General features: G+C 44.1%; 1 protein-coding gene across 4 annotated transcripts in view; it reads right to left on the minus strand.

Annotated features, from left to right (window-relative positions):
• The window catches only part of grid1b (glutamate receptor, ionotropic, delta 1b), a 584,637-nt gene that overhangs the window by 95,248 nt on the left and 464,658 nt on the right, over positions 1–24,731 (minus strand). For all 4 annotated transcript variants that reach the window (XM_084936979.1, XM_084936978.1, XM_084936981.1 and 1 more), the window contains one exon: positions 2,495–2,548. In XM_084936979.1, the coding sequence (XP_084793105.1) occupies positions 2,495–2,548 (54 nt within the window). The remainder of the gene's footprint in view (positions 1–2,494; positions 2,549–24,731) is intronic.

Below are 24,731 nucleotides of genomic sequence, written 5' to 3' on the forward strand. Positions count from 1 at the left end.
TCCTGAGACCTGACATTTTTTTGTCTGACACCGCTTCCCAGTTTTACTTCTGAAACCGTGCCTCTCTAAGGCTCTTTTTATATCCAATCACTAACCTGCTGCCAATGAACCTGATTGGCTGCAAATGTTCCTCCAGCTGTTTCTTTTTAGGACCACTTCCCTTTCCTGCCTTTCGTTGCCTACCACGATCTCTCCAGCAGTGAAAATAACATGAATAATTTAAAAAAAACTTAAAATTAAATTTGGATAATTAGGAAATCCAGAAATCACACATGCAGTAGACTGAGTTTCCCCACTTCTTTTCATAGGAAGTTTAAATCCCACATTAATGAAGATAACTGGAATATTTTGAGGAATATTTCTATGTAAACATCATAATTTGCTGTTAATCTAATTAAAAGCATATTGGAAGGAGAAGAGGAGGTGGCAAAGTGGAGAAAATTGAGCAATAAAAAATTCTGAATGATTTAAATAATTTCCTTTGATGGGTACAGGATATTATACATACACAGTGTGGAAGGATGAGACGCACGGGCGTGTTTATCAAAGGGGGCGTGTGTGATCACAAAGTCTAATGTGCCAAAAAGCCCAAACACGCTGCAGGATCTGAACATTGTTTCAATCTTCTGGTTAATTAAAAACGCAGTAATTAGCTGAATGATGACTTTGAAATAAAGGAGATAATTTGAAGTGAATGAGGAGGCTGTTACCAAGCTGGGAGCTGGAAAATGGGGGAAAAGGGGAATCTGGCATTGAAAGTAAAGCTCTGAGGTTTTTGTATTCAGCCTTCAGCAGACGACACCAACAGCCATCTCCGAATTATGCTGTTAACACTTGTCAGCTCAGTTAATTGGCTGGGTCGCTGCTTTAATATTGATACTGGGAGAGCAGAGTGAGCAATTAAAAAGGAAAGATAATTTCAAACTATAAAAAAATAAACCTGTAACCAGTTGGCAAGAGCGGGCAAGTCGGGAGAAGACGTGGCTCTGGAGATGTCGGTGTTTTGTGACTGAACACAATCCCAGCTGCGGTGGAGGGTGCTGTCATTTTCTCTTTTCACCTCCACTCATTTCAATTTTACTTCCAGCACGGAAAGTTGCCCACGCTCGCCGATCCCCATCAGAGGGGAGAAAAAAGGCCAGCTGCTGGAGAGAGGCGGCAACAAACCCACTCAGCTTGTGTTTGTATCCCACATATAAATGGTTTCCATCAGAACAAGCACACAGGATGGGGCTCTTTAACTTATCTGCCTTTTTGTTCTCTGTGCAGCTCGTCCCCGCTGTTCTGGTCCAAAATCAGCCGTAATGAAAGCAACATCATCAAAACTCAAAGGCGACATGGCGAGAAAACTTTTCCAGAGGAAACCAAGTTTGGTAGTTGGGTAGTTTTTGGTACGCTGTGATCTAAATGATGCTTTAAAGGAGCTCATTTGTGTTCTTTTCAGAGCAACATTTAAACCGAGCTGGGATTTTATCCAAACCGATGCAGACGTGTCGGGAGAAACGGTTAAAGCAATGAGTTAAAAAGGTTAGCGCAGACGTCGCTATTGCCCCAGTTAGACCAGAACTACAGAAGATTTGTTAAAGAGCAAAAAACAGCACAAAGCATAAAAGATGGCTGCAGGAGGCCGTAAAGTCAAAGGAGTCCAACATGAGTGGAAGAGTCAGCGAAGCTCACTTCTGTCCGATGACAGTGATGCTGAGGTGGGGCGTGGCTGTTTTATCTAACGTTGTTGGAATGAAACTGAATAAACTCTCATATCATGTGGAAATGTATTCAAACAGGTTATCAGAGGGAAAGTTTGATATTTAAGGGCCTCACAGCTAACACTAACTGGTTTAACCAGCTGTTGTGTAGCTGGCTCTGGTCAGCTGTCTGGAGACGGGAGGGTCACATGTCTAATCTGCTGGCAGTAAGTAATCCTGACAATATCCGGATTAAATGAGCGTGTTCATGTGTTACAGTCAGCTTCAAACCAGCTGCCAAAACAGCATAAATAAGTATTTGAAAAGCTAAAAACAAAATTCTAAAAACCCAAAACAAATGTAATCAATAAAAATAAAAAAATATTGAGGGATGCTTGAAAAAAGGCTAATTGATTGACAGCTGGCAGCTTGTTTCTATTCTTGGACTCTACTAGAGTAGCTTTGCATGATTCCCTGCTTCAGTCTCTTGATCCATCTGGTGTCTGAAACAAGCCGTCTTAGTTTCATTAAAAGCCATTCTACCTTTACCTTACTCCGGATTGGCTGCCTCTTGTAAACAAAACAATGAACAATGTAATTTACTCCAATCTAAACTAGTCTGAAAACTGACTGATATGTAATGATTGGACCTCATCTATCAAAAGCACGAGTTCACATTTCCTCAGGGCCCCATTGGTTCTGCCCTGTTTCACAGCACCAGAAGTCGGGAACGATGGACTTCCTCCTATCAGAAGTTCACTGATGGAGAAAGTTTGTGTCACATGCTCTGAATGTCTCGTGTGACTTACCTCGTTGACGAACACCCAGTGACTGTCTTTGGAGGCCAGATTTGTTTCCACTGCCTGCAGACACACAGAGACACAGAGACGAGGGGTTAATAACGAGGACCGCCCAAAGCCGATTTAATCACACGCCGCTTCTCAGAGGCTGACGCAGCATTTTATCACAGTTCAGGTTCAGCAGCCAGATCTTGCAGTGTGGCCTCCGAGGAGCAGCTGCTGTACCGACACCACAGCTGCCTCGTCTGCCTTTGTTCTCGCCCGTGTCATTGCGGTGTGCACGTTTGAAAAGTTCAAGTCGGCCTCCTCCTCTTCGTCTTCCTCCTCCGCTGTCACGGCTCGTCCTGCCAAAATGTCGAGCAACAGAGGCTTTTGAGAAAGCGAGTGGTTTGCACTTAGCAAAGCCCCCGGAGCTCGGCCGGTCCTCTGCCACCATGTGATAATCCTAATAACACGCAGCATCCTACAGATGACAGCCAGCCTCGCAGCTGACAGCACAAAGTGGAGCAGAGCTCAGTCCTGCAGGTCAGCCTGGACCAGCTGGAACATGTACACAGAGGCAGCTGCTAATAATGCAAACGCCCCCAAAACATGACAGAACTGTGGAGTTATCTCAAATAATGACGCGATATCATGAAGAAGAAGTAAAATCACTGTAAAACACCCATAATGCTCATTGCTTCATGATTCACAGTTTTAAAAATAAACCTTTATTCTCCCTGAGCCATTTACACTTGGCTCCACCCGAGATGGTTAAAATGCAAACCCTGTATTGTCTCAGAGGTGAAAGGTTGATGGAGGCAGGGATGTATCTGAGTGCGTGCCCACACGACGCCGCACGCCAGCATATGGTCTGACTGCAGAGCCGTGTGGGTGTTGTTCTGCCTTCTGGCTCCATGTTTAGAAGCAGCATATTTAAACCAACGATCTCACAGAGTCGTTAACTGATGATCGAAATTATTAGAAGTAAAAAATAATATTTCATAGTGATAATAAAAGAACGAGAGGAAACATCTGGTCTGAAGTATGACTGAACACACACGTGCTGTACGTCTCAAAATGTGATCGTGCTACTGAATGAAAAATGAAATGAGAACATTCCTGGTTTATTATTTTTATTTATGCTTTGTAACAAATATCAAAGGAAAAACTGCTGCTGTATCCTGATAAAGGTTTGAGTGTTTATCTGCGTGGGTCTTCAGTCCAGGTCACACTAGTCCTGAGAAGAACTGGACTTCTTTAAGTTTCACCTCTCATCCAATCAGCTTCTTCAGTCCGAGGTATTCAGCCTCTCGTGGGGGTTGTCCTCTGAAGCCATCGATGTCCACTGAATGCCTACCAGTGACCAGACGTGGTGGTTTACGACACCAGCGATCAGCCACTGAATCCCTCCCCAGGTGCTTCAGCCTGAACAAGTCTAGTTGCCTCCTGTAGAGAGTGCAGAGGTGTTCACACCTTGATGGAGAGCAGCTGTCAAAAAGTTGCGTGTTTCATTACACACCAAGCGTGCTGCAAAAAATGGCATGAAGTTCACATTTTTTTGAGATGCAAAAATAAAAAAAAAAACAGAAATTGTTGAGCTTCTGCAAATAAATCGTCTCCAAAAAGCACTGAAAAAAAAATGAAGTTGATATCAAATGATGAAGAGCTGGTGCTGATGTTTCTGAACAAGATCAATAAGTAATATTGGAAAAAAAAACAAAAACTAAAAACTGCCGCAAAATCTTACAGCATAATTATGCAGTCATTGCAAACGGCCGAGTCCGAAAAAGTCTGGTGTGTAATGGCCTTCTTGGCTAAGTTGGGGGGACCACCAAACATTTTTAAAGCACTTTTCAGAGGATAGCCAACAGCTAGCTAGCAGTAAACAGCTAGCTAGCAGTAAACAGCTAGCTAGCAGTAAACAGCTAGCTAGCAGTAAACAGCTAGCTAATTTTTCAGCCATTCAAAAGATATGTTGCTAAAAAATCATATATCTCGTCAAATGCCACAAAGAGCACAGAAGATTATATTTTTAAATAGATATACACACTACAGGGAGTGCAGAATTATTAGGCAAATGAGTATTTTGTCCACATCATCCTCTTCATGCATGTTGTCTTACTCCAAGCTGTATAGGCTCGAAAGCCTACTACCAATTAAGCATATTAGGTGATGTGCAACTCTGTAATGAGAAGGGGTGTGGTCTAATGACATCAACACCCTATATCAGGTGTGCATAATTATTAGGCAACGTCCTTTCCTTTGGCAAAATGGGTCAAAAGAAGGACTTGACAGGCTCAGAAAAGTCAAAAATAGTGAGATATCTTGCAGAGGGATGCAGCAGTCTCAAAATTGCAAAGCTTCTGAAGCGTGATCATCGAACAATCAAGCGTTTCATTCAAAATAGTCAACAGGGTCGCAAGAAGCGTGTGGAAAAACCAAGGCGCAAAATAACTGCCCATGAACTGAGAAAAGTCAAGCGTGCAGCTGCCAAGATGCCACTTGCCACCAGTTTGGCCATATTTCAGAGCTGCAACATCACTGGAGTGCCCAAAAGCACAAGGTGTGCAATACTCAGAGACATGGCCAAGGTAAGAAAGGCTGAAAGACGACCACCACTGAACAAGACACACAAGCTGAAACGTCAAGACTGGGCCAAGAAATATCTCAAGACTGAGAGCTCCAGTCCGACTCAGACGCCAGCAAGGTGGAGGTGGAGTACTGGTTTGGGCTGGTATCATCAAAGATGAGCTTGTGGGGCCTTTTCGGGTTGAGGATGGAGTCAAGCTCAACTCCCAGTCCTACTGCCAGTTTCTGGAAGACACCTTCTTCAAGCAGTGGTACAGGAAGAAGTCTGCATCCTTCAAGAAAAACATGATTTTCATGCAGGACAATGCTCCATCACACGCGTCCAAGTACTCCACAGCGTGGCTGGCAAGAAAGGGTATAAAAGAAGAAAAACTAATGACATGGCCTCCTTGTTCACCTGATCTGAACCCCATTGAGAACCTGTGGTCCATCATCAAATGTGAGATTTACAAGGAGGGAAAACAGTACACCTCTCTGAACAGTGTCTGGGAGGCTGTGGTTGCTGCTGCACGCAATGTTGATGGTGAACAGATCAAAACACTGACAGAATCCATGGATGGCAGGCTTTTGAGTGTCCTTGCAAAGAAAGGTGGCTATATTGGTCGCTGATTTGTTTTTGTTTTGTTTTTGAATGTCAGAAATGTATATTTGTGAATGTGGAGATGTTATATTGGTTTCACTGGTAAAAATAAATCATTGAAATGGGTATATATTTGTTTTTTGTTAAGTTGCCTAATAATTATGCACAGTAATAGTCACCTGCACACACAGATATCCCCCTAAAATAGCTAAAACTGAAAACAAACTAAAAACTACTTCCAAAAACATTCAGCTTTGATATTAATGAATGAATGGGGAACGGTGCCAAACCTGCCTGCTGTTCAAAGGCTCTGCATGCTGGATTCCTGTCATAGCTCCGAGCTACACCTGAATACAACAGAGCCATTGCTCATTCATCATTAGCATTTTACAGACATCCTCTAATGAGCAGGACCAAACCTCGTGACAGATTCTAACAAAACCAAACTGTGTCCAGTCCTGACTTTGGGAACAAATACCTGAGACGAGGCATTTGAAACAGGTTTTCCATATTGCCCATATTCAGACAGTGGAACGCAGCCAGGAAGCTGGTGGAGTCAGAAGAAAAATCTGTGTTTGGGACATTACATCACTGAGTGCATTCACTTCACACACACACACACACTAAACAAGAGTATTCCCACACGGCGTTCGGCCATGAATATCAGTTCGTGTCACGTCTTTGCTCTCTGTCCTCGGGACTCGGACTGACAGATGTTTTCTAACAGGTTCCACATTCGGCTTCCAGATCAACAAACGCTGACACACTCGTGAAGCTCCACACAAGCAACAACCTCGAGGATAAACAGCTCGTGAACTGCATGTCCACAGAGCTAACGCGCACAGACGTTTTTAGAAAGAAGTGTTTTTCCCACATTTTATTTGTGCACATCTGCTATGAGCAGATACACCAGTCAGCTGCACGATTCATGTGCAGAGCGAGTGAGGCTGATCGCCATGTGACAACGTGGCGTTCTGCAGGGCGTTCTGCCCTTCATGTGGCATACATCTCATTGCACCCCACCCACCTTAAAGACTTACAACCAAATAATGAATGAGAAGTCAATACTGATGCTATGTGAAGTGATGGAAACCAGTCTGTGTGTGTACATGATGTCAGGTTAACCTATAGCAAAGGCCACAGCACCTGTTCTCATAACACACCTCACATCTCCCACGTGGAGATGTCACCATAACCTTTATTGGACCTGGATTGAGTGCGAGCATTCTCACGCACGCCTCGATCGCCTCCGTCCTCCCATCCAACTCCGTTCTTCCTCGCTGGTGTTATTTAGATTCTGCCTCTGGGTCCTTACTTCCTGCTTAGTCATTAAAATGCAGCCCACATTGCCCTCTGGTTTATTTTCTGCTACTGTGGGCACAGAAATTGGTTATCAACAACAATTACCCGTCAACCCTGAAGGTAAAAACATGTATATTGTAGCTTTTAATGATGAGTGTGGGTGAAGAGGGGAGCTTGCAGAAACACGATGAAGCAAAGGCTGAGAAGAAAATAAGAGAATAAAAATGTATGGAGTGGAATTAATTCACGATATAAGAACTGGCAGAACATGCTGACCTTGTTATTCCCGACAGACTCGCCGTGCACCGTTCATATAATTGCATTATCCAAAATATTTCTTACATCAATCTCGCTATTTTTTAAGAGCCGTCTTCGGTGAGTTTGGCTGCCGTTCAGATGTAATAAATTTATGCTTTTAACTCACGGCGAGAATCGACAGCTGAATCAAACAACATGGAGACTGCGAGTCTAACCAATCAGAGAGGAGGTTCAAAATTCAAGCTGCGTTCGGGAGGATTTTTTAAACCACACTCACATTCTCCCATTAAAGTTTCTCAGCATCCTTGAGACCAAATAATTGGCTTCTCTATGTTTCTTTACTCATGAAACATTCGTGAAAGCTATTTTTGGGGTTTCTTTTTTCTGTCTGGCTGCCAGAAGCCATCTTCTTCCTGTTTTTGGCAGTTTGCTGCACATCTTGGCACAAACCTCCAGCACTAACTGTAGATCGCTGGAACAGTGTCGTCGGCAAAGTGTGCCTCACCACAACACAGGAACGCTGATACTAAGCCTTAAAAACACAGATCCATGATGGCGTCTTTAAGTGTTTAAACCCTGCACGAAGCTGCTGTGTTTAACCCTCCAAAGAAAATCAAACAGAGTTAGATTTTTCTTTCTTTCGGTCACTTAAAACAGCGGTCCGGTACCGGTCCGTGAGTCGTTTGGTACCGGGCCGCGAGAGTTGAGGCTCAGGTGTGAAATGTATGGTTTTCAGCGTTATTTTGTTATCGTTTTTATCATTAACTCGGTTTTCCTGGGTCTTTTCACGTGTGTTATGAATAAATCTTCTTTTTTTCGGTACCAGTACTAGTTTTATTTTGTTGTATTTATCCGCGACACCTTAAAGGCCGGTCCGTGAAAATATTGTCGGGCATAAACCGGTCCGTGGCGCAAAACAGGTTGGGGACCGCTGACTTAAAATATTTCCCGTCTCACAGATGCTCGGATGGAGGGTGATCACATCGTAACATTGTGGATAATGAGTCCAGTGTAATTAAAAGCTCAGTTTTTTTCTATTCTTGACGTCAAACGCCAATCAGATTAAAGCTGTTTAAGGGCCCCGCCCCTCGCTAGGCTCTTTAGACCAGCAGGATAAACAACAAAATAAAATGATACGACCAAGACAAAAACTGTGGTATTCTGTAAATATAATAATACACGTGAATTTACTGTGTAACTTTATTAGCAGCGTCCTCCTGAAATGTGCCAACAACATTCAGAGTAACGTCTTCCTCTCTGCCCCTTAATGCTCTCTGGTTGCTATGGTAATGCGTAAATATTTCTTTCAAAATAAGACGCACAGCTACAACACGGGAAAGACCCGGGGAAACAGAGTTCACCATAAAAACCCTGAAAACTATAAATTTCACACCAGAGCCTCAACTCTCGCAGCCCCGTGGCCCGGGGGTTGGGGACCGCTGACTTAGGACGACCTGCTCTTTTACAAACGTTAGTACAGGTGGACTGTGTGGCTACGCATTTTATATACCTGTGGTAAACCTGTGGCTATAGCTCATAATTCCACCATCTGAACGTTCATTCGTGTCGTGGTCAAAAACAAGAGTCCGATGGCGCTCGTGTCCCATCACGAACTGACTCAGCTGGTAGTTTAGGGATCGATGACTATCAGGAGACCTGCCATCATGTCAGTCAAGCTATTTCGGGCCACGGGCCCAAAACGGTGACAGACTGATGTCGCCATTTTTTGGATACTCGGTGGGGGAAAGCGACACTGTTTTGATTGTGAATATTTCCTGGAAGGTCAGGATGGTTTAGCAGCGACGCACGAGCCTCCGCCTGCTCGCTCCGTCTCATCCCTCTCGCTGAGCTGTCTGATGAGGTTACATCGTGACCTCGACCCATCGCGCCGCAGCAGTCGGCCCGGGGGAACGGTACAGGGGGATGACGATGATGAAGGCTGACTCACATGACTGACAGCTACACAAATGTGCGAGAAGCTCAGCGCGACTGAGAGCAGAGAGGCAGACGACACGCTGAGGAAATCATACAGACACGAGGCCCGGGGAGAACTGTGGATGTAAACAAAGCGTCCTCTTGACTTTAGACAGTTAGCCTTTTTTCTCCTTCGTCTCATACGTGACATCACACAGGTCAGGACTTTTGATCACTTCGTCTGTCTGAGGAACGAAGGCAGTCGCTGCAGGAAGCATCTGCTGCACGTAACGAACTGAAATACTGACTGACATCCAAAAGCATCAGATCAGAACTGCATTCAAAGGGAACAGTTGTACTGTGCTAACCTAAACTCCAGGTTTGAAACACACACACACCTGCAGGCTTAACCCTTTCACCATGACTTTAGAGCAGCCAACACACAGTACGAGATACAAGTTAGGATAATCCGACTGCTGAGTTTTCGGCTAATCATCATCAGTGTCCAACGACCCAACGGGGATACACAGTCATGCATCACAAGACTTTTTAACCTCTTTGACACACAAGGTCTTGAATAAGATAAGAACAGATAGATCTTTATGTCACTGTAACCAGAATAATGAGCCCCCTCCGTTGGCTGCATGTAGGTCGAATAACCAGAACCCAACGTATCCTTAAGATCTCATAGTCCCCTGTTGTCCCTGAACCTGGTAAAAGGGAGTCCTTCCACTCCTGGAAGAAACCCCAAACCCCCCCATGACCGTTTAGCTTCAGCTCATGTTGGATGTTGACAGGCTAAAGTTGCAGGATGGTCACAGCAGCTGGTAGTTTGGTAGTTTTTAGTTTGTGTAAGTTTTGTGGAGTTGCTCTACAGCTGACTGCTGTATGGATTGCTTGCATCTTTTTGCATCACTCCTAGAGCGGTGCTTCTGCTTTTATTCAGCAGTTGAAAGCACAAAGTCAGATGGGAAACATGTCAAGAGAGAGAAAAGCTAGATATAACAGGCTGGGAAACAAGTGAGTGTCTGTTGGACTGCAGTGTAAATGTGTAAATCTGTGGTTTTGACAGCAGCTGGTTTCTGATACCCAGGATCAGCACAATCACTTCTGCTTGGTTATCAGTGTTTAACAGTTTCTGCACAGACCCACTAAACAAATCATGTGAGAGCAGTTTTACTCATTACTGAATCATCTTTCTTTTTTCCATAGGTTCATAAAACTCCACAGAGAAAACTTTTCAGACTTTACTGAAGTTTTTTCTTTATATTTTAGAAATGTTCTCAGCTGCAAGAAGAGAATGAGCTCGACCTCGGTAAACCATCAAGATTACCTCAATCAAATGTGATATCCATGTGCTGAGCTAATCACTGTTTATTCATTTTAATCTCATACGGTTATTATTTAAAGGTTACTTTTTGCATTATGATGTTACATTGTATCAGATAAATTACCTGTTACACTTTTTAAAGGCAGTCAAATTAAAACTGACCAAACCACGCAGCTCTGAGAGGTCTTAGAGGTAACTCGCCTGAGTTTGAATTGGCCCACACCTCTGAGCAGGTACACCAACATCCAGTGGAGACCAGTTAAGAAGAATAAATAACCAAATAAATAAATATTGTATCAACAGCCTGCAGCCAGTTCTGTACCGAGGAGCCAGCACAACAATCTTCTGTTATTGAAAGATTGTGTTTGAATCTGTCTTCACTTTCCATCATGCAGAGCAACATTTATATTTAACACACGTCAGTGAAGAGTCCTCTGACCCTCTGAACAAATAACAAATAACCACTCTCCGACTCGTTAAGAAAAACGACAAACGCTCAGTTTTTATTTGCAGGTTTGACACCGGCGTGTTATTACCAAACACAAACCCTTCCAAGTTTGCTTTAGATTATAAGCCCCACCCTCAGTGGCGCTGTGAGGTTGGCAGGCTAATTACAGAAGCCGCTCGGCAGCCAAAGATCGTTAGGATTACAGCGAGGCTTTTTCTCCGGCTGACGCGTCGCCTCCCAAAGACGCCACGTCGGCACAGATTAAACCGTCTTCTCCGGGTTTAAAAACGCCTGCCGTGAACTGATTTTACTGAAGAGACAAATTAAACCATTATCAAGAAAACCAAGAGATCCTGCACAGCCAACAGATATAACAGGCGTGGTTAACGTGCCACACAAAGAGTCTGCAGTGCTGGACGTATTAGTAAGAAGTACTGCAGTTTTTTGGGAGGGTTTCTTTGGCCGCAGATCAAAAATGCTGCCGATAAATATTCAGACAGAGAAACAACAATAAGAGCCTGAAGGCTCAGAGAGAATGAAGACAGCGTGGAGTTGGAATAGCAGTATTTTTCCCTCCACAGCGGCCGTCCAACTATTCGTTAAAATCCACCAGCAGCATCTCGACCTTACAAGGTGCTAATGACGTATCGATCGGGAGAGCAGATATACATGGAAGCTGCGAAACACAATCAAGGTTACTCTGCTAAATATCGAGTGACGAAGCGCTTCTAGGTAAAGACGGTTGTTTATTTTTGGCCGTTAACTTTGTGTTGTGTTTCTGAATGTTGATGAACGAGAAGCTGCTCTCCTCCCTGAAATGTACTACTGGGGTACTTTTATTATATAGTATTAGAAATAAATGTGGGTGTCATTACATAATGCAGCACCCAAGAGCTACTTGCATATTTCCTACTAACAAGCCTGTGTGTGTGTGTGTGTGTGTGTGTGTGTGTGTGTGTGTGTGTGTGTGTGTGTGTGTGTGTGTGTGTGTGTGTGTGTGCGTCAGAGCCTTATATCTGTTATTCCTCTGTGCCACAGGACTATTTAAAACACCGAAGAGCCACACTGTTGTGCTGGATGACATTTGCTTCATTACCGTGCAGTTGATTAATCTGTCACTGGAAAATAATAAAAATTCTCCCCTATTTGCTGAAAATAAGTATTTTTGCAGGCTGCAATTTCAGAAACTGTGAAATTGTGAGGTGTTTAAAAGGCCAAAGCAAAAACCAACAGGCTGAGCGCCTCAGACTGTTCTGGTGTCAGAATTTGCCGACAGTGAGAAAAATACTGAAAACAACATTAACTTCCCAGCTCGTGTTTGGATTTAGCTCAAGCAGCTCATCTAGGCGTTGTTGGGGAACCTGGTCAGACGCATAAACCACCTCAAACAGCTGTTTTCAGTGAGGCTCATCTTCTGGGTCAGAAGGAACCAGCTGAGGAGCTTCAGGAATCATGGAAACCTGCTATGTGGTTTCTTCAGGCGTGAGAGGAGATGCTTGGGGATGATGCAGCGCACGTGAGATTACGCCTGGATGGAGGCGGAGGCTCTGGACAGGAAGTTCTCAGCTTGGACTGTGATAACTAATTAAACGTGGATGGATGGATGGATGCTGACAATCCAGCGTGCTGAGTTGTTAGAAATGCTCCTGCTTTATATCTGAAGCCAGCAGCAGAGCTCGGGGGATGCGAGTGGTCCAGTGCAGCGGGGATTAGGGAGTTCGCTGGTTTATATTTCGCTCCACTGCCTCGCAGCCTCTCTCCTTCTCTCTCTATGGGTTTAATATCCCTGACAGCAAACATTAATGGGTGGTGGGAGCAGTGGGAAGCAGGGCCATTACACTCGAGACAGGATGCTTTTAACACCACGTTAATGTAAAAGACTCGTGTGGATGGACCTCCGTGTGGGACATCCACCCAGGACTCTAGAGGTGGAGGGGAAAAAGATTCCCGTCAAAGCACAAAATTGAGTTGTTGCTCCAATATGACGGAGATACAAATGGAAAACCGAGTGAAACAGCTGTCCGGTCCTTTAAGGTCGGTTTCTTATCGACTCTCTTTCAATCCTTCCAAAAGAAAAAAGAAAAGTTTTTGAGGGAAGCTTTGAAGAGCAAAGACGACTTAAAGCTCAAGGCGGACTGAAGAACAGAGACAATATTTAGTTTGAAATTAATACCAGTGAACATCTCCACACTGAAGAAGAAAGAACATCGGCGGTCGACTCAAGAAGGCAGACTGACGGCGCTGTGTTTCGCTTCAGATCAAAGGCGTAGCGCGGGGGCTGATCCACGGCGATCCGGAGACGGAGGTGCTGAACCAGAGTGCTCAGCGTGCACGTTACTTTACTCAGCACAGATCAAGCCGGGCTCAGTCACACGTGTTCCTCAGTTATTGTGAAGTTTGCCACTATTACACAAAGATGACGCTGTCCGGTGTGTTTGCCCACTCTGTGAGCAGTGTGTGTGTGTGTGTGCGCGTGTGTGTAACGAGAATCAGCTTTGCGAAACATGGAAATCCTCTTCAGGTTGAAATGAAAAGCAGAGGATATCATCAATCTTCGATCTTTGTCTGCTTGACATCGCAGAGCTGATGAAGATGAAGCCTCGGAGTGTTGTTGACATTCAGTCCCTGATGTGGATGGTACTCTGCCGTGACATCAGGCTCATTATCCGTCTCTATTTCTGTACCACAGTGTCCTTTACATTCAGTTTACAGACTAAGAGGCATCAGGAAGGCACACAAAGAACAAACACAAAGAAAACCCGTCCACTGCAGCCAGCAGCGATGCTCACATCTGCACCTGCACTACAACGAAGCACACAAACACTTTTTCCAATTTCATTTGAACACGAAGGATGCGGATGCTCACAATCCAGGGTGTCACTGTACTTAAGGGAGCTCTGCTCTTAACAGCAACGTCATGACCTCCGTCCATCCAGGCCGCTGTGACTCCCAGACTGACTGCAGGTCGAGTTGATTCTGTCAGCACTCATCCCGCTCGCTTCGTCAGTGTACGGGAAAAAACGGCCGCCTCGCCGTCCTTCTGAGTGTTAAAGCCCACGAGAGTAGCGCTAAAAGCAGCTCTTCACAACGTGAGAGTTCAAGAAGAAAGCTGAGAACGAGTAGGTTTCATGTTTTTGGTTTTGCGAGATGATGCTTAAAAAGTCAAGATGGTGTCAGTTCACCGAGAACGCTACAATAAAATAGTCAGGCAGCATCTCCTTCACGGCTGCGAGAGCTCTGCTGCGTCGTCGTCACAAACGCCGTGAGGCTGACGGCTCTGTGGAGGTGAGTGGAAGCAACAGCTCCGATATGAAGCTCCGAATGGGCCTCAGAGTAACTCGTTAAGGTTTTTAGACCTATTTCTTTATGAACATGCAATAGTCAGTGCAAAGATGCAGGCCTCAGAGGGCCATTTCTGCTATTTCAGCTCATATGTTACAGAAATAATTCAGTTGGAAATGATCTGATTTGAATACTTATTATAACTCCTGGCCAGTTTATTTAAATGTACTACTTGAATAATTAAGCGCTCGCTGTCGTGGATATTTCCTACAGGTATTTGCCTGCCGATGGTTCGTCTACACTGCAAACCTTAAATATCCCATCTATGCTAAATCACTTCATGGTTGGACCGGGAAGGTACGTGGTCTCAAAGGACAAGTGCAAATGCATCCAAGATGAATTCAAGAGGGACTGAAATCTGATTGCTCAATCCGCATCAAGAGGAGCTTTAAATGCCTTTCAGCCTGATTTTGAAAAGGTCCATTTCTCTGTGATGGATATGTAATGTTTTTCCCCTTCTGAGTGTAGCTACATCATTCAGCAGGCCTGTGGAAATACAGCCTGTGTTCTGAGATAACAGCAGATGGATTTCCTGTGAAATTATCAGCACCTTTCTCTTTAGCTGCAGACAGAAAAGCAGCGTGTCCGTGTTCCCAGAGACCTGTGTTTTATCGTATTATGTCTTTAGCTGTGCTTTAGTGTGTCCTTGTGAGGTTATTTATGTCTGTCTTCTTTAGGTAAAGCTCTTATGCTGTTGCAAATTTCACCTCGAAGACCATAAATGTTACTGCGTTACATATTATGTTGAGGGACACTCGTTCCTCCAGGTAACATACGTCACATTAACCCTCCCATAACCCCAACCCAACCTTCCCACCATCCTCTTGTCCCAAGAAGAACAACACAGAGCTGACCGATGTTGAGGGAATGCTGTGGTTGGTTCAAGTCTTCCTCTTTATATGGAAATGGAACCATTTTTTGTAACCAACCAGTAGGGTTCCTGCCTTTGGAAAGGGAGGTCCAAAGGCGGGGACCTCCTGTTTGGACCTCCTGTTTCGATTATCCCAAGTCTTACTTAGCACTTAGTTCCTCCTACGCCGGGCGGCGCATCGGGCAGCTAGTGATCTCCATCGATGTCGGTCAGCAGCGACTGCTTCAGCTTCGTCCCAGGCAATGTCGACAGTTCTCAGATCGTCCATGAATGTTCGACGCCATGTGGTCTTTGGTTGGCCTTGCTTTCGCTTGCCAGTGCGTGGACGCCATGTCATGGCAATCTTAGCTGGGCGATGAGGGGGTAGGCGTAAAATATGGCCCGCAAAGCGGAAGCGCCTTTCTGCAACAACATCGGCTAATGGGCGGGTGCCTGCTCTTCGTAGGACCTCCTCATTTGTTATTCGGTCCCGGTAGGAAATTCTCAGGATTCGCCGCAGGCCACGTTGTTGAAGCACGTTCAGGTGTTGAATAATTGCACTTGTTGAGCGCCAGGTTTCACTAGCGTAAAGTGCAGTAGGGAAGACGATAGAGTTCAACAGTCTGATCTTGACCCTAACATTCAGGGAGGTCGAGTTCCAAATAGGTTGGAGACGTCGCAGGACACCAGCTGCCTTCCCTACTCTGGCGTCGACATCCCAAGTCAGCCAACATAATCTCTCCATCGTGTCCTGGTGTTTTCTGGGATCTCCGCGTAGTTGGGCGTGCCCAAAACACCTCACTTTGGAGGCATCCAGGAAGCACCAGCTCCTTTCACTGCCTTTCATTTGAATGTTTGAACATCTCGGCCTCAAGCCAGACATCCTCACAAACTCTACCCTGGGTTTGGTGCTTGAGAAAAGAGTTCTAGAAACTATCTTCGCCCTCAAGTGTTCCAGAAATGGACGGTATTTCCTCTAACAGAACTACAAAAAGATTCCTCTTGTCCAAAAGAAGTTTAGAAAGAAAGCAGAAAAACATGGATTTTGACTTTTTGTGTCTGTAATGCGACAATCTTGAAATGCAAAGTCTCACAGTTTAATTTGAAAAGCCTGTAAGCTTGGTAGAAGACGTGGAAGGTGAGAATGAGAGGAAGGTTTGTGGTCACATAAACAAATGATATCTCTCTGTAAAGTGACATTAATAGTCAGTGTTTATGAATGCTATTTCTCACTGAAACTACAAAAGAAATGAGCTCCTGAATCACCCAGAACATCTCATTTATTTGGTCGGACAGACAAATATGACTTTCTCCAACATTTGACACATCTTATCAGAGCTTGTTGCAGCACATAATGATGCTGATATTACAATGAATATTAAACTGATAATTTACCGACTGCAGTGGGCTTCGATGACATGTTTCCCATTTTTTGTGAAGCCTGCAGATAAATTTTTATTCATTACTTCCTTCAAAGTATCTTTCAAATAAATGGAGAAAATACTAATTTATCATCATCTGCTGTAACAGACGCTACCTTTTCAATTTAAGCTTCTGTGGAAACACAGACAGTGCAAAGCAATTTGATAGTTTCATTCCAAGTGCAAACACTTGAGCTCAGAACTGAGTCGCACTGGGCAGTAAGTCAATTGGCACTTTTTGTCCACAACACAACCAGCTTTTTGAGAGGCCTGGGTCACGTTTAAGGAAGACTGAGGAACTTGACGGACGTGCATGTACGTTAATGTCCTCCAGAATGGCACATCAATACAGTTTAAGGAGCTTGGAAAGAAAAGCTTCTGGACTTCTTTCAGATGTACCCAAGAGCTTCTTCAGTTCTAAGGTCAATTGGTGGAGGGTCCCAGATTTAAGCCCTATGGGAGTGTCCCCCCAAGAGGGACATGGACCCCCTAATGATCCTCTACCTAATCACATGAGCCAATGTCTGAAACATCTTCAAGCAACTTAAAGAAGTCCAGACGCTTTTCTTTCCAAGCTCCTTAGACTACGATGACCTGGATGACTGAGAACCTTCACAGACATGCCATCAGATAGATTTGCTGTGTCTCCCAGTGTAGTCTGAAGAACATGGAGGAGATTCCAGGAAACAGGAAGTTACTCTAGGAGGCTTGGACAGAGCCAATAGGAATATTCATAGAAGGATGCACAGAGGTGAACAGGCTAGCCAACGGCAGCCTGACTGCATTAAGGTGTTGGGATAAAATTCTTGGACCCGCTGTCAGACTCTGTGCTGGGTCCTGGCTTCCTCCTGCTGTGTCGAGAGTATGCAGGAAGATCCTGAAGGATGGAGGATTTGAAGCCAGTGATCGGCAATGTGAATGGTGAGAATGAATTTGCAAAGACTCAGCTAAAGGTTCAGCTTCATAATGAATTATTAGTTCATTGTTTGGCCTTCCACTTGTAGTTGTGGTTCTCCTGCAGAGCTCTGAATATTCCTTTAGGAGCTGGTACTGAAGGAAAGCACAAAGAAAAGCGAGAACTACTGTACAGCCATGAAGTGGAAACACGCAGTGCAGTTAAATGATCGTGTTGCTCTATAAAGTGGAAAAAGATCATCTTAAAAATGATGTAGTTTCCACTGTTGCATGTTATTCTGGGCAAAAACAGCCTTTGATCCATCAATCAAAATCAGAATGCTTTATTAATCCCAGAGGAAATTATGCAAGCTCGTAACTCATTTTCAAGAACACCTGAAGCTTTACTGGATTTATCCTGCTCAGTCCTGAGGGGTGTGAGCAGCCTCTGCAAAACTCACTCTGAGACCCGGTTTTAACCGTTTGCCACGTAGGCATGGAAACCAGTCATCTCCACTACCTCGGAAGCTGTTTCGGTCTCCCGCCTCCTCTGCCCTGCTGGAACGGCGCCGAGTACAAGGATTGTTCTGACACCTCGGTGAGCGAAGCAGAGAAAATAGAGGAATGTGAGGATAGATGTGCAGATGCGAGGAATTTTATAGATCAAAAAAGAGCAACCTGATGATTAATAGATTCACAGTTCACAGTTTAGAGACTGTGGTATTTAATCCATGTGTGAAAAGTGTCAGATTCAGTGTGAAGTCAAATCCACGATGAGTCATCTGCGAAGGGATGTTGCTGCTGAGCTTTAGAGCTCTACGGGGTCAAACAGGATGTTCCAGAATGCGTGCATCCAATCAGACGCCTCGTCAGCCAACCTCCTGACTCTGCTGGTTCTGATCTGCTTCACTGTGTTAGCTGTTGTTCTTAGGATGGAGAGATGATGCGAGTGAGTTCAAGCTCGTCTAATAGCATCTTAGTTCAGATGTTTTTGATACTGGTGCGAACGAGTCATTAAAACAGCTGTTCAACTGTAGGCGCTGCGAGTCGTGTTGCTTCAGGAAATGAATGTAAGTCATTGTAATGTTTTCTAAAACATGACAGCTGAGCTTTAAATTGCCTGAACTGTGCGCGTCTGCTGAACGGAGGAAAATAAAAACAATATCTGCAAAAATGCGAGCCACTTGGTGTGAGATCCAATTTTTCACCTTGAAACAGGTGAAGAAGACGACATGTAAGGTGGGATATTTCTGTTTTGAACTTGCTTTATAGTTTCACGTCGATGCAAACAAACACACACACTGCCTGTGGCGGCTTGTTTCATGTCGCGGGGGCTCGGTGTATCTGAGGTGAGAGAACCAACCGACTGACCCGCAGCTCAGAGGTTTTCCCTCTCGGGCTTTAATGTGAACAACTAACCTGTTTCAGTCACCGAGTTCTGCCATCGACCTGTTGGTTTAATTATAGCCTAACCAACAGCCGATGGGGAAGCACCTGAAAGAGTCTTGATTTGTTTGGATTACAACAATCAAAATATGCCAAAAATGACTAAAAAATATACAACCAGCGAACGTTACAGTTCTTCCTGTAGTTTTTAGGAGATCGTCCACTGCACAGCTGCGGTTCTACCATCTGTGCATTCACACACGAACACCAACACCTAAACACCAGCCGGTAACATAACATTTAACCCTGGCTTTGCCAGGTTTTTTCTTGATAACCACAGTAACTCCTGATCATACTGATATCTTCAGACAGTCGTTACATCACAAACAGCTTTATTGGCCAAATGTGCACAGAAACAAGGCTGGGCTCTGTTTTTCTTTACTGTACTTAAGCAGAAACACAATACAGTTGGATGTTGGAATAAACTATGGAGTAAGTATGGGATGAATAACCAGTTACTATGGGAACGTGACAGTATTATATGGAAATGCTGTAATTTTCACTATTTAAAAAAAGCAATGATCCCATAAACATGAGGCCTGCATTAAATCTTCTGTACTGCTCACTTGATTGTCAAATATTGATTAATCTGCCACTGAAAACAGTCACCAATCAAAGCTCTGCAAACTCCTCTCTTAGGATGAAAGATTTGGTGTTTTCATGGTGTTTGTCAGTATCATTGTCCCTATTACAGAGTTTTATAGAGTGAACCACCTGCTCGGTACTACGATTGCATTAAACCATCGGCTGCTTGATGGAAATTAGAAACTAAAAACTGAAAGTAGTCTTTGGGGACACAAAGCTAAAAGTTAATATATCACATTGATTAGTTTAACATTGCTAATCAATAACAGCTCTTCCTGAAGCCGGCCTGCTGTTTGCTGTGGAGCAGCTGAGGGTTAAATGCCATGTAGTGGATGTTCTGACTCATTTACCTGCAGTTGAGATTTTTGGGCCATTCTCAGAAGTCTGCTTCTTAAACTTCTGCTCTTACAACAAAAAGTGATTGAATGTAATATTTCACCCACTCTGCCTTTGATTATAATACTGATATGAACCCAGCATCACGTGCACGGCTTTGGAATAAGTGATTTTTTGGGGAAAGTATTTTGTTCGTCTGTATTTAGGATCAATGTGTGAAAGTCAAAGACTTTATTTTTGAATCGTGAGGGAAGAAAAACAACCTTCAGAAATCACTGTGGCTGTCTGATCAAACAGCTCTGAAGCTGATTACTAACAGCTCTGAGATCTGAGACCAAACGTGTTTGTCTTTGGCGCTTTGCCCATAAAAAAAGAAAAGAAAATCTTGTTTTAAGTGTTGATTTTGAAAGAACTGCAGGCTTCTGTAGTCTGCTGCTGTTCTCAGACTACAAGCTTCAGGCTGCAGAAGCTGCTCCTGTTTTCTAACAATGTGAAGGGTAAAGGTCGAGTATTCGATTAATTGTATGACTACTTACCAAATATCACTCTTGGCTGTAGTTAAATTAACAATATGCTGTAAAAAACATCTCAAACTGACTGGCATTCTGAATCCTCAGACAGGAAATCTTGTGATCTGGCTACACAAGTCTGTGATTATCACTATTATTTTTCCTTTACGGGAACAGGAAGTCCTGGGACTGTTCTGGAAGGCTTATTGGTACGACCCTCCACAACAGTCCCAGTATGTAACTCCTCCCCCGCTCGACACCTTTCACAATACTTCAAGTTAAAGTCTGAAAGTAGTCAGAATGTAACAACCTAGAAACAGACAGGTAGCAGTGCAGTGTTGCCCACGGAGATGACCATGAGCACCGTGTAAGAGATGCTCTGTGACAATAAAGACATTCTATTCTATTCTGTTCTATTCTAGTCTATGAAGGTGAGGTTAGTCAAACTAGCTAGCTTTAGTGCCCGTTTTTAGCTCGTACCAGCATGAAACCATGAAAACCAAAGACCTTTGAGTGACTTTGTTCTGGTTTTTTTACACCTTTGTCGTCGAACACGTTACAGTTTTTTTGTGCTCTGTGCAGAACTTTGAGCTGCACGTTTGGTTTAATAAATCCATACAAGGCTTCCTTGATTTTTGCAGACAGGTGTTTGATACTTTGCACCTGAATGACATTTATGGGTTTTTTCTTCCTGATTAGTGAACAAGAAAAATGTCTGCCATCTGTTCTGTTCATGCTTTCAACTTGTTTTGTCCTCATAAAGTAATTTCTAGAAAGTGAGAGGGACTGAAAGCTTGCAGTGCACAGTGCCCATATGAAGAGACATATGGAGGATAATGATAGCTCTTCTGAACACGCTGTTATTATTTTTATACATTAGGCGTTGCGATGGCCTTCAATTGTCCGTTTTCGCTGCTGCAGACGCATGCATGACGATCCTTTCTCTCTCTCTCTCTCTCTGACAGGACGAGCCGGGCCTCGATCGCCCTCAGCCACTCTCTCATATTCATTTCTGCCTCTCTTCTTCTTTATTGTCCACCGCCGTCACTCATCCCTTGTCCTATTATAACTGCTCGCACTGAGGATGGAGATAGAGATTGAAGAGGGACTGAAGTGTCCCATTTTAAAGAGCAGGTAAAGGTGTGCCGCTGCATGATAATAAGGTCTGCAGAGGGCGATGGCAGTTCATTACATCGTCTGAGGAAGTCTGTGTGTGCATGTGTGTGTGAAAGGAGGCAGATGGAAAGAACAGGTGTGGTTTGTGTGTTATGTAAAGGGACTTAGTTGGGCTGGAGATTGCCTTTTGTCACTGTAACATGACTGATGGATCATCATTATCCAGTTAGGAGAAGCTAGGTGTGATTGGAGCAGAGAGGAGACACCTGGGAGACACAGCCGAACTAAATCAGAACAACGTACATCGACACACGGCTATCAAAGTAATACAGGAAGTGAGTAAACTTCCAGGAAAAAGCCAAACATAAAATAACTAGACCCCAAAATCTCACAACGTGAAAAACAAAAATTAAAGCAACAACCCAGAAACGTCCAACGATACACAAGAAACAACTCAAACATAAAAGACACTTAAATCCAAACGGAAACTAAACTTACAAACCACATCAGAACCTTTCAGAGCACACGGCTGTCTTTTAAGTAAGAATTAAAATGCCTTTATTCACATGGCACATTTATCCCTAACAATCATCAGGGTGTTTTCACAGAGACAATGGGCTCTTCCAGTGCAAACATTTCTGTTCTTTTTAGGGACGTTCTCCTCTTTAGAAAACAAACAAGCCGTTACAGCTGATTCAGTCATTCATGCTAAACTCCTGATGGTTGCAGTGACTGCACTGCAGAGTTTTACTGGGTGTTTGGCTGAAGATGGCTGAGTACCCGTTTATCTTATTAAAGGGGTGCTGGGCATTCACACTGATTAATGCTTCCTCTGGGAAATCTGACCGAGCGCAGCGTAACTCCCACTAACACCCCAGTTTGTATTGCGATGTATTTGATCTCTCACCCGTCACCAGGTTTAGTTTTCCGTTGGAGCACATTTTCTCATCATCAGTATGAATGTAGCTGCCGGGTAAGCTGCTGTCTTTACAGTCAGTGTAAAGTTTGTGAGCAGTTCGTCCCACAGTGTTGTTCTAATGTGACGTTAACCTTAGACGGTCTCTGGGCATCGCCTGGAAACAGAGCAGGAGAGTCGGAGAGTAATTTGCGAAAGGAAATTCGAGTCGGTGTCAGAAAGAACGCTGTTTTTAACCAAGCCTTCATTGGTGAAAGGATTTCATAGATTTATAGATGCGTCGTAGCCCATCTTATGAAGCGTATGCAAGTCCAGTAATGAAACGTCTGACAAATCAGTTCTGAAACGTTTCCCTCTGACACACACAGACGCTGCACAGTCTTTCCCCGCCCGCCGCTGCTTCTCTAGAACAGCTTGAGCTCTAATTATTGCGGATTCCAGGAAAATATATAGCAGGTAGTCAAATTGTCAGATGTTTGTGTGAGAGCGTAACATCCAGCACACAGAGGCACGGCGTGTTCTTTCTATAGGCAAAGTGAACAGGTTGCATTAGTTTTGCTAATAAATCACCATCCTGCAGAACAGTAACTGCCAGACTTTTACTGGTCTTACTGGGGTTGGTTGCTTCTGCTCAGTTGGAGAACCACAGCAGCTCTGGGGTGAAATACAAACTGCCCGTATGAGCTTCAGCTGGCAGCGGGCCACGCACGGCCTGAATGACGTCACGTCAGGCATTCGCGGCGACTCCGGTCGAGCCCGATGACAGAAAAGGTTTCAGGAACAGGACGAGTGTTACTCAATCCAGCTGTACAAAAACGGCACATGGAGGCATTCTGGGACTTGTAGGAAATGAGGGAATTCTACATGTCAGCTAAGTCACTCGTTTAAGGGAAGAACCTGATAGCAGCTCATTCAACATGGAAAAGCTTATAGCACAAGAACCACGAGGCGTCGTCACGTTAGCACGTGGCTAAACACAAGTTACCCAAAGCATTTCAAACATGACTTAAAAGCGATTGCTTTCTCTTTTAATCAGGCCTTCAGCTGGTTACAGCTGAGTTATATATATGATGTCACTGGTTCCCTCAAGCCTCTTCGGAACGTCTTATTCCAAATGGTCCCGTTTGTTCTCACTGACTGCTGCAGCAGCATTCTGACTATAAATCATTTTACTGTTACTCTACTCACTGATGGTCTGCTTCTCTTTCTGCTAATTATGCTGCAGACATCTGCTGCTAAAAGGAGCAAATTCACCACAATGAGCTTGGATGAACTCCAAACCAAAGTGTCCGTGCTCGCTGCTGCTGCTGGAAAGGAAAAAATTAGGAATAATGAACGTGTTCAAAACCAGTGACATCTTATTCTATATGTGGCCACAAAGGACGCGTGACAGGCTAATGAGCACCTGCAGGATGGTGCTTGCTGTACTTCTTATGTATGGGGATGAAACTGAACTTGGGCCCAGAAACAAACATGTCAGCAACAGGACACGTTTGCTCTGACGTGCAACATCTGATCTGCGTGATATTCTCACTCAGATTCTTTAGGTTTAATCGGCTGTTTGGAGTTAAATTGAGCACAAACAGAAACTTATAATTGGACAAAAAGTCTTTGAAAGTGAACCGATTACAACTTCTCAGGTTTCACACTTTCCTTCCACTTCACCTGCGTTCTCAGGTTAAATGCTGATGCGTTCAGACTTTAGAACGCGTACAGAGTCAAACTGTGTGTCTTATCCTGAGTGGGAGGCTAGCCGACAGGGTGCACATGGGTTATTACTGTGGAAATAGTTGCTCAGAGCGAAGGATATTTCCATCTCTGACACGTCTCTGACATATCTTAGACTTCGTTTGGATCTTTTTTCCCCTGACTCAACAGTTTGTGTTTACCTCCACTCAGTTTGGAAGAACCTGAACGCTGCGCGTCCAAAACCGCTGGGATAAACTGGGCAGTCTCTGCAAGTCTTTGTAGCATCAATCAGAGGTGAGGGTGTTCTCGACATTTACAGATAATTTTAATTAAAGGGGTTGTTCCTCATTACTGAGCAGGTCACATCTCTCAGGCTGAGAAGTACGATTTGAAAGAGAAAGTGAAGGGAAAAGAGTCCTCTCTGGATGAAAGCATGGAATAAAGTGACATGGAGTGACAAGAGACATGGAAACCATCGATAGTTTGTGGAACCTGAAGGGAGAAGCTCGACCTGTGACACAGAACTGACAACGTATAGAAACAAAACAGCTGCTTTGGACCAACCTGCGAGCTTATTGGCTAATTTGGGCACAAATCGTTTTGGGCCAAGACTTTTTGTTTCAAATGCAAATGATATTAAAGCAATATCTGAGAAAATCTGAGCATTCTTTTCACACTCTGCATGACCTGACGTCTAGATCTGGAGTAGTTAGTAATCTTTTATTTGAACCACAAAGCT

This window comes from Perissodus microlepis, chromosome 8 (assembly GCF_051167445.1).
Source record: "Perissodus microlepis isolate ML-2025 ecotype Zambia chromosome 8, ASM5116744v1, whole genome shotgun sequence".
In the NCBI taxonomy this organism is placed as follows: Eukaryota; Metazoa; Chordata; class Actinopteri; order Cichliformes; family Cichlidae; genus Perissodus; species Perissodus microlepis.